The sequence below is a fragment of the Myotis daubentonii genome, chromosome 2 (assembly GCF_963259705.1).
Source record: "Myotis daubentonii chromosome 2, mMyoDau2.1, whole genome shotgun sequence".
Classification (NCBI taxonomy): Eukaryota; Metazoa; Chordata; class Mammalia; order Chiroptera; family Vespertilionidae; genus Myotis; species Myotis daubentonii.
In genome coordinates this window covers 59,864,279-59,874,862 of record NC_081841.1, presented here as the reverse complement: position 1 = coordinate 59,874,862, position 10,584 = coordinate 59,864,279, and the positions used below count along the sequence as shown (strand labels likewise).

The window sequence follows — 10,584 nt, the reverse complement described above, 5'->3', positions numbered from 1 at the left end:
CCTGACCTGGGCCCGGGCCAGGGAGGAGCCTGCAACCTAGGTACATGCCCTTGGTCAGAATTGAACCCAGAGTCTGCGTTGGGCAGGCCGAGGCATTACCCACTGAGCCAAACCAGCTAGGGCAGGATATGACATTTCTTAACCCTCCAGCAGCAGACCTTCCTTTTTTTCTCCAGGAGTGTAGTAAAAAAACCCTAGATCACCTATTTGGACTCTCATTACCCAAGTTACTAAGAATATTACCAGTGACCACAGGGAGCTTAGCCAATCAGCAGTCAGAAAAGGTGTTTCCTCTGTAGTTCACACCAATTGCCAGTATGGCCCCTGCCGGGCCTAAAGCCTCTGGCGAGTCATTAGCCCTGGGCCGGGTCACCCCCAGCTCCCCGCCGCTGCCACCATCAACGATCGCTGGCTGGCTCCTCCTTGGCCCAAGCTTAAAGCCTCAGGCTGAGGTGTTAGGCCTGGGCCGCCATCAATGATCGCTGGCTCAATGATCGCTGGCTGGCTCCTCCCTGGCCCAAACCTAAAGCCTCAGGCTGAGGGTTTAGGCCTGGGCCGGGGCACCCCCAGCTCCCTGCAGCAGCTGCCACCGCCATCAATGATCCCTGGCTGGCTCCTCCTCTGCCCAAGCCTAAAGCCTCTGGTTGAGGTGTTAGGCCTGGGCCTGGGCCGGCGCTCCCCATCCCCCCAGCTCACTGCCACTGATCGCTGGCTGGCTCCCCCCCCCCCCCCCCCCCCCCCCCCGCCTAAAACCTCAGGCTGAGGCTTTAGGCCTGGACATGGGCACCATCAGCTCCCCGCCGCCAATCCCTGGCTGGCTCCGCCAGTTCTCCCGCCAAAGCCACCATCAATGATCGCTGGCTGGCTCCTCCCTGGCCCAAGCCTAAAGCCTCTGGCCAAGGCTTTAGGCCTGGACTGGGGCACCCCCAGCAACCCGCCCCCACTGATCGCTGGCTGGCTCCGCCCCGGTTCCCGGCCAAAGCCACCATCAATGATCGCTGGCTGGCTCCACCCCAGTCCAAGCCTAAAGCCTCTGGCTGAGGCGTTAGGCCTGGGCCGGACCCCCCCATGCTCCCCACCGTCAACAATCGCTGGCTGACTCCTCTCCGGCCCAAGCCTAAAGCCTCTGGCCAAGGCTTTAGGCCTGGACTGGGGCACCCCCAGCAACCCGCCCCCACTGATCGCTGGCTGGCTCCGTCCAGGTTCCCCGCTGCAACTGCCATCAAGGATCCCTGGCGGGCTGGACCGGCCCAAGCCTAAAGCCTCTGGCGGAGGCTTTAGGCTTGGGCCTGAGCACCCCCAGCTTCCTGAAGCTGCTGCCATCAAGCATAACTGGCTGGCTCCTCCTGGTTCCCCTCCGCTGCCACCATCAATGATTGCTGGATGGCTCCGCCCAGGCCCCAGCCTAAAGCCTCAGTCTGAGGCTTGGGGCTGACATATGCAAATTAGCCGCCATCTTGGCTGTTGACTAATTTGCATATCTTGCTGATTAGCCAATGAAAAGGGTAGCGGTCGTATGCCAATTACCATGTTTCTGTTTTATTAGATAGGATAAAATGTGTGTGAAAAGTAACCTAAGAAAATGTTAATAGAGACGCAAAACGCCGGGCCTACCGCGGGAGCGCCAGAGCAGCCCTGAATTCCGTTTGGAAGTATCTTTGAGCTCGCTTGGCCACCATGAGCAAAGCTCACCCTCCCGAGTTAAAAAAATTTATGGACAAGAAGTTGTCATTGAAATTAAATGGTGGCAGACATGTCCAAGGAATATTACGGGGATTTGATCCCTTTATGAATCTTGTGATAGATGAATGTGTGGAAATGGCAACTGGTGGGCAACAGAACAATATTGGAATGGTAGTAATACGAGGAAATAGTATCATCATGTTAGAAGCCTTGGAATGAGTATGAAGAATGGCTATAGTTACCAAAGAAATCAACTGCTTCCACACGTCCCCTCTCCACAGCACCTGTTTTACTACAATATACAAATAGAGTCCAGTCCATTTTCACATTGAACTTTTGTTAAATAAACTTTTGTATTGGTCAAAAAAAAAAAAAAAGAAAATGTTAATAGGTTTTTTTCAAGGAAATAAAGTGTTTAATTGAATATTAGGTATATCAAATGGGCTTTTCACTGTTCATTCTCATTTCTTTATACTTTGAATTTGAACTAGTTCAACACATGACATCAACAAAAATTATTAATTAAAAATTTTAAACTTTCAAGTATGATGTTAGAAAATGTAATATACTAGCAGTCATAAATATTTTTTTATTATGTTGAAAATTTATTCAAACAGGTGTATTCATTTGCACTTCTGCCTCCCTCTTCCACATTTAAAGGACACGTGATTACATTGAGCCTGCCCACATAATCTATACCAGTGGTCGGCAAACTGCAGCTCGGCAAACTGTCGCTCGCGAGCCACATGCGGCTCTTTGGCCCCTTGAGTGCGGCTCTTCCACAAAATACTGGCTCTTCCACAAAATACTGACTTCTGCGCATGGGCCATGAAGTTTCAATCGCACTGTACGTGCATGCCTGCACATGGTATTTTGTGGAAGAGCCACACTCAAGGGGCCAAAGAGCTGCATGTGGCTCGCAAGCCGCGGTTTGCCGACCGTGGGTCTATACTAATAAAAGGGTAATATGCTAATTAGAATGGATGACTGGCCATCTTCTGGACATCCGACTTCCTTCCCGACAAAGCCACAGTGGTGGGGGCTGAGGCAGAGGCAGTTAGGGATGATCAGGCTGGCAGGGGAGGGCAGTATGGGCAATCAGGCCAGTAGGGGAGGGCAGTTGGAGCCATCAGGCCTGCAGGGCAGGGTAATTGGGGGCCATCAGGCTGGCAGAAGAGGGCAGTTGGGGTGGTCAGGCCTGCAGGGCAGGGCAGTTGGGGGCCATCAGGCCAGCAAGGGAGGGCAGTTGGGGGTGATCAGGCCAGCTGGGCAAGGCAGTTGGGGGCCATCAGGCAAGCAGGGGAGGGCATTTGGGAGCGATCAGGCTGGCAGGGCAGTTGGGGGCCATCAGGCTGGCAGGGGAGCAGTTAGGTGGCAATCAGGCTGGCAGAGGCAGTTATGGGCGATGAGGCAGGCAAGTAGTTAGGAGCTAGCAGTCTTGGATTGTGAGAGGGATGTCAGACTGCCAGTTTAAGCCCGATCCTGCAGAAATCGAGCCTAAACCGACAGTCAGACATCCTCTGAAGGGTTCCAGATTAGAGAGGGTTCAGGCTGGGCTAAGGGACACCAACCCCCTGCACGAATTTCATGCTCTGAGCCTCTAGTCAAGGATAATCTCCTGTTTTACAGTTAACTAATGAGCACTCCTAATTTCTTCTCCAACCTTAACTGTCCCTTATCATGTGACATAACATTCTCACATTAGGTTATAAATATCTTGATGGGGCCATTGTTCTGCCTACCATATAGGCAACTTTGGGGAAACACCTCCACTTTTCTAATGTGTAGAATGGCAATACTGTCACCTCAAATACACCCTTTGAGACAGCACGAAGGGACCTGAAGACTATTATGCTAAGAAAATAAGCCAGTCAGAGAAAAACAGGTATCACATGATCTCACTCATATGTGGGATCTCATAACAAAATAAAATGAACAAAATAGATCCAGAGACGTAGAAGCATGGAACAAACTGACGAATCTCAGAGGGAAAGAGGGAGAGATTAACCAAAGGACGTAATATGCATAACCCATGGACACAGATAATAGTACAGTGGAGCCCTGGGGGTGGAGGGGATCAATGGGGGAAAAAAGGGACATCTGTAGTACTTTCAACAATAAAGATAACTTTTTAAAAAACACTATTTTGCACTGAGCTCTTTTTGCTAAATGGAAGTCTGAATTATGCTACATTAAACAGCATAGCTTTAGGAGTTAGAGAGGTATTGCTACCAACATGGTTAAGTCTGTCACCTTCCTGAAATTGAACCTTGAGATATTTCCTTACATTTCTTAGCTTTGTTTCCTTAATTCTATATGGGAATAAAAGTATGTACTTCCTAGAGCTGTTGTGAGAATTAAGTAATGTATATAAAGTGCAAAAGGCACAGTGGTGAGGCTATTTCATTCTAACAGGACAGTTGAATCTTAAAACTTAATGTTAAATTTTAAAATTGTAGAATATGTACATTGTAACATAATTTTTATGTAATCAAGTCAAAGGAAAGAAATATAAACACAAAACTTAGAGGCACAATTGCTGCTGAAGCTGCATGGGGGAGAGATTCATGGAGAAGCATTTGGGAACTTAGATTTTACTGAAAATATTCTAATTCTTAAAGTCAGAGGGTAAATTCACAAAGTATTAATTCATTGTTTTCCTAGGATAGTTCCAAACTTACAAAAAGGCTATCAACACCTATCTAACCGTCTGTGTTTACCAAATGTTATCTGATAAAATGTTTTAATTCATAAATTTTTAAAAACTCAAAATACCGCAATTAGAATGAGTAATTACAAAAAAATCTGGTAAAGAAGAAATGCCAATTTAGTATACAAAAATAATCACTGTATCACCTTTCTAATATATAAATTAACCTCTTAGTTATTTAATTATAATAAGACTAGGGGCCCGGTGCACGAAATTCGTGCACTGGGTGTGTGTGGGGAGGGGAGTGTCCCTCAGCCCAGCCTGCCCCCTCTCACATACTGGGAGCCCTCAGGTGTAGACCCCCATCACCCTCCGATCGCCTGATCGGCCCCTTGCCCAGGCCTGACGCCTCTGCCAGAGGTGTCAGGCTTGGACAGGGGAGCCCCATCTCCCCCTGATCACTGGCTCTGGCCCCCGCCCAGGCCTGAGGCCTCTGGCCCAGGAATCATGCCTGGGCAGGGGACCCCCATCTCCCTCTGATCGCTTGCTCCACCCCCCGCCCAAGCCTGACGCCTCTGACCCAGGCTTCAGGCCTGGGCAAGGGGACCATCATATCCCCCCAATCCCCGGCTCCGCCCCCACCCAGGCCTGATGCCTCGGCCAGAGGAGTTGACCCTCATCACCCTCCGATCACCAATCACCGGATCGGCCCCTTGACCAGGCCTGAGGCCTCTGGCAGAGGTGTCAGGCCTGGGCAGGGGACCCCCAACTCCCCACGGTTGCAGGCTCCGCCCTTGCCCAGGCCTAACGCCTCTGGCCTAGGCGTCCGGCCCCGGCAGCGGGGACCCGCAGCTGCAGCGGCCCCGCGATCGTGGGCTCCGCTTTAGGCCCAGGCAAGGGACCCCTAGCTCCCGGGACTGCCAGCTTCGACCCTGCCCAGCTCCCATTGCTGGCTCCACCCCTACTTCCTGCTTTCACTGGCCAGGGCGGCAAAGGCGCCTGATTCTCCGATCATGGCTGGGGGGCAGGGCAAAGGCGGCCCCAGGGCCGCCTTTGCCCTGCCCCCAAGCTCTTAGCTCCCCCCTGGGTTTCCGATCACTGTCAGTGGCAGGGGGCTTCTTCCTGCTTTCCCTTTCGCCTCCCTGCATTGTGCCTACATATGCAAATTAACCGCCATCTTGTTGGCATTTAACTGCCAATCTTAGTTGGCAGTTAACTGCCAATCATAGTTGGCAGTTAATTTGCATATAGCCCTGATTAGCCAATGAAAAGGGTATCGTTGTACGCCAATTACCATTTTTCTCTTTTATTAGATAGGATAGGATCCTCTGATATAATACCAGTAGGAAATTCAATAAAGCCAAATATTCTTAGAGAGATGTTGATTCCATTTGTTTAAATCTTCTCAATTAAAGCTTTTTTCATTAAATTATTAATACTTCTTTTTATCCTAATTACTTCCTTTGGATTGGATCCTACAGTCCAGTTCACTCCTAGTAAATTTTATTGGGTTTACCCCCACAGTAAATCCTTATGAGTGAACTCAGCACACACATCAAATGAGGAAAAGAAAAATGAACCTAAAGAAAATTGACCTGCATCCTTCAAATGACTTTGAAACAACCACAGAGCATTTTAAAAATCAAGTTGAGAACTATTTATCCTACTGAGAAACCTAGGAAGAAAATGCTCTTTACACTAAAAGAAAAAAAAAAAACTGGCTCCAAAGAAACATACAGATTAAAAGCTTCTTATCAATAAAAAAGATCTAATTACTATTGTCAGGACCATCTTTTATATAGCACCTCAACACTCGAGAGAGGATACCATCTGGGCTGATTTCAGTTAGATGGTGAAGGTAATCTAACAGAAATGTCAGCAATAAAAACTGCTTTCTCAAATCTTTCTGATTTAATATTCTAGCATAAGTTCACTCAAGAGTTTTTAGAGACATCATAGACGTTCCTTTGTACATTCTCAAAAGTTTGTCCTGAAACTCACAAATTTCTTAAAGTCTATTCTATAATTTGATTCATGTTATATATCCTTAATTGAACTATAATTTTCAGTCTTTTTCAGTGATATCATTAAATCAGAATGATTCAACTCTCTATGATGATTGAAGGAGCATGTGCCTTTAGTTCCTCCTTCCTTTTTTAAAAGGTGGCTGGTTGGTCAACGAACTAAAATCTGTAGGGCTGGATGAGGGCAGGTCAACAGATTTCTCCTTCAAAAGGAAATGTATTGTGGAATAAACTGGTTGTCCTTGCTAAATCTCTCTCTAATATAAAAATACTCTGAGCTATTTCTACCACATGAAGCTCACTGACTTTATTATCAATAAATAAAAATTCCTAATTATGGAATTATTCTAGTTCCCTGCCTTTTAGATTCAGAGTTTTATTTGAAAGTATGTCAGTAATGATTTGTAAACTCAAGAATAGGATTTGTGAACATTCGGGAACGCTTATGAGATATCCTAAGCAATAACATTCTAATCGACTTCATGTGCACTGAAAAGAGTGACGGAATTTTCCCCTTATAATTCATTTGGGAAATTCCTATTTTTTAAGCTTTGACTTATTTTTCTATCTCAAAAAATATCCACTCCTCTACTAATTAATATACAGTTTTTAAAAAGATGGACCTTTGCTAAATTGAATTATTATCTTCTCATTGAGCAGGTTGTCACTGAAGTTGACGATGGTGTTTATGGCGTGTTTATTGGGAAGCATTATCCAAACACAGACACTGAAAATGATCTCCATCCCAGCCAGTGTGGCTCAGTGGCTGAGCATCGATCCATGAACCAAGAGGTCACCGAGTTTTATTTATTTGTTTGTTTTGTTTTTTTGTTTGTTTGTTTCTGTTCATCAGATTATTTATTCACTTGATTTTTAGATTTACTTGTTGATAGATATGTATTTGCTGTTCATAGTTTGTATCTTTACCTTTTTCTTCTTCTTCCTCTTCTTAAAGGATACCTTTCAGCATTTCATATAATACTGGTTTGGTGGTGATGAACTCCTTTAGCTTTTCCTTATCTGTGAAGCTCTTTATCTGACCTTCAATTCTGAATGATAGCTTTGCTGGATAAAGCAATCTTGGTTGTAGGTTCTTGGTATTCATCACTTTGAATATTTCTTACCACTCCCTTCTGGCCTGCAAAGTTTCTGTTGAGAAATCAGCTGACAGTCGTATGGGTACTCACTTGTAGGTAACTGAGTTTCTTTCTCTTGCTGCTTTTAAGATTCTCTCTTTGTCTTTTGCTCTTGGCATTTTAATTATGATGTGTCTTGGTGTGGTCCTCTTTGGATTCTTTTTGGTTGGGGTTCTCTGTGCTTCCTGGACTTGTAAGTCTATTTCTTTCACCAGGTAGGGGAAGTTTTCTGTCATTATTTCTTCAAATAGGTTTTCAATATCTTGCTCTCTCTCTTCTTCTGGCACCCCTATAATTCGGATGTTGGTATGCTTGAAGCTGTCCCAGAGGCTCCTTACACTATCTTCATATTTTTGAATTCTTTTTTCATTTTGCTTTTCTGGTTGGGTGTTTTTTGCTTCTTCATATTTCAAATCGTTGACTTGATTCTTGCGAGCCTCCAGTCTGCTGTTGGGAGTCTGTATAATATTCTCTATTTCAGTCAGTGTATGCTTAATTTCTAGTTGGTCCTTTATCACAACCTTGTGGGTCTACTTAGGTTTCTTGTAGATCTCATTAAGTTTATCGGCGGTTTCTAGAAAATTTTTGAAAAACCTTAAAAGTGTGGTTTTGAACTCTATATCCAGTAGTTTGCTTTCCTCCATTTCTGTCATTTGTGTCCTATTTCTTTGTCTCCACATTTTTTTATGCTTTGCTGTATTGAGAGAGTGGCTTTCTGTACTAGGTGTCCTATAGGGCCCAGTGGCTCAGCCTCCCCAATTACCTGAGGTAGACACTCTTGGTGCACCCCCTTGTGGGCTTTGTGCACAGTCTTGTTGTAGTTAAGCCTTGATTGTTGTAGGTAACACTGGGAGGGATTGACCTCCAGGCCAATTGGCTGTGAGAATCAGCTGTGTCTGCAGTGGGAGAACTTCTGTGCTGGAGACACCCCTCTGTGAAAAAGACTTGCTTCAATGAAGCTTTGGTGCTCACCAAGCTCACCAGTTTTATTCCTGGTCAGGGCACATACCCGGGTTGCAATCTCCATCCCCAGTTAGGGGTGTGCAGGAGGCAGCCGATCAATGATGTTTCTCTCTCATAGATGTTTCTATCTCTATCTCTCTCCTTTCCTCTCTTTCTAAAAAAATCAATAAAAACACATTTTAAAAAATGAAAAATATGGTGTATATATATATATATATATATATGTGTGTGTGTATGTGTGTATCAATAAGGTTTAAATTAAAAAATTAAAAATGATCTCCATACAAAGTCATTTACTATGTATCTACACTAATAAAAGAGAAATATGGTAATTGGCATACAACCGCTACCCGTCCCATTGGCTAATCAGCGGGATATGCAAATTAACTGACAGCCAAGATGGCGACTGGCAGCCAGGCAGCTTAAACTGAACATGAGGCTTGCTTGCTTCAGTGACGGCGGACTCCAACGTTCCCCACCTGCCGCTGCAGGCCTCTGATCTGGCAGTTTGAAACATAGTAACATATAGAAGCTAAAAAAAAACTCCAGAAACCTGCATTCAGCTAGCCGGGATCTCAGAGCTGGAGTTGATACAGAGTTTCGATTGTAGAACACAAACAAGTGTGGGCCCGATGGTTTCCACTTTCCCAGCAGCAGAGGCCGCAGAGCTGGAGCCACAGCTAAAGCTGGCCCAGAATAAAAAAAGAAAAAAAGGAGCGGTTGGGAGCTTCAGTCACCCAACAGCCTGAAAACCGCCCTCAGCCCCTCACCCAGGCTGGCCAGGCACCCCAGTGGGGACCCCCACCCTGATCCAGGACACCCTTCAGGGCAAACCAGCCGGCCCCCACCCGTGCACCAGGCCTCTATTCTATATAGTAAAAGGGTAATATGCCTCCCAGCACCGGGATCAGCGGAGCCGAGAGGCCTCCTGGCACCAGGATCAGCGGAGCCGAGAGGCCTCCCAGCACTGGGATCAGCGAGACAGGGTGAAGCACCCAAACCCCCTGATCGGCCCTGCTCTGTGTGTGACAGGGTGTGGCACCCCAACCTCCCCCAACCCCCCCCCCCACAACGGGCCCTGCTCTGTGTATGACGGGGTAGAGCCATAACCTCCCCATCGGCCCTGCCCTGAGTGTGAGAGTGGCGGTGCCCCAACCTCCTGATCGGCCCTGCTCTGTGGGTGATAGAGGGAGGTGCCCCCACCCCCCTGCCCCCCCACAGGCTCTGCTCTGTGTGTGACGGGGTAGAGCCATAACCTCCCCATCAGCCCTGCCCTGAGTGTGACAGTGGTGGTGCCCCAACCCCCTGATTGGCCCTGCTCTGTTTGTGACAGAGGACGGTGCCACAACTCCTCTGTCGGCCCTACTCTGTGAGTGACAGGGGGGAGCTCCCCAACCCCTTGATTGGCCCTGCTCTGTGTGTGACAGGGGGGAGCTCCCCAACCCCCTGATGGGCCCTGCTCTGTGCATGACAGGGTATGGAGCCCCAACCCCCCTGATTGGCCCTGCTCTGTGCGTGACAGGTGTGGTGCTGCAACCTCCCCATTGACCCTGCCTTAAGTGTGACGGGGGCGGTGCCCCAACCCCCCAATAGGCCCTACCCTGAGCGTGACTGAGGGTGGCATCGCAACCTCCCAATCCGCTCTGCTCTGTGCATGACAGGGGGCGGTGCCCCAACTCCTCAATCGGCCCTGCTCTGAGCCCAACCAGGGGCTGCACCTAGGGATTGGGCCTGCCCTCTGCCACCCGGGAGCAGGCCTAAGCCAGCAGGTCGTTATCTCCCGAGGGGTTTCAGACTGTGAGAGGGCACAGGCTGGGCTGAGGGACACCCCCTCCCCCCCGAGTGCACAAATTTTTGTGCACCAGGCCTCTAGTATATATTTAAAAGGCTAAGTGACCATCCCACCATCCAAACAGTAGCTATGACACACACTGACCACCAGGGGGCATATAGTCAATGCAGGAGCTGCTTAGCTACTGTGACTTGGCAGCTGTGAGGTGACGCACCCGGGAACCAGAGAGGAACAAGTCGGATTCTGGGGTGCCTCACAAGAGAACCACCCTCTCACAATCCAGGACCCCTCAGGTGATGTCAAAGAGCTGGTTTCGGCCTATCCCCGCAGGCCAGG

The 10,584-nt window shown here is 47.8% G+C and overlaps 1 protein-coding gene across 1 annotated transcript; it reads left to right on the top strand.

Moving 5' to 3' along the window:
• Positions 1-1,597: 1,597 nt before the first annotated feature.
• LOC132226165 (small nuclear ribonucleoprotein G-like) lies at positions 1,598-2,065 on the top strand. The gene has a single exon (XM_059681022.1). It carries the CDS (start codon positions 1,678-1,680, stop codon positions 1,900-1,902), a length of 225 nt encoding a protein of 74 aa, XP_059537005.1. The 5' UTR covers positions 1,598-1,677; the 3' UTR covers positions 1,903-2,065.
• Positions 2,066-10,584: the final 8,519 nt, after the last annotated feature.

Bases quoted from the DNA above. Each gene is read 5' to 3' on its own strand.
- LOC132226165 (XM_059681022.1), top strand. From the start codon at position 1,678: ATGAGCAAAGCTCACCCTCCCGAGTTAAAAAAATTTATGGACAAGAAG.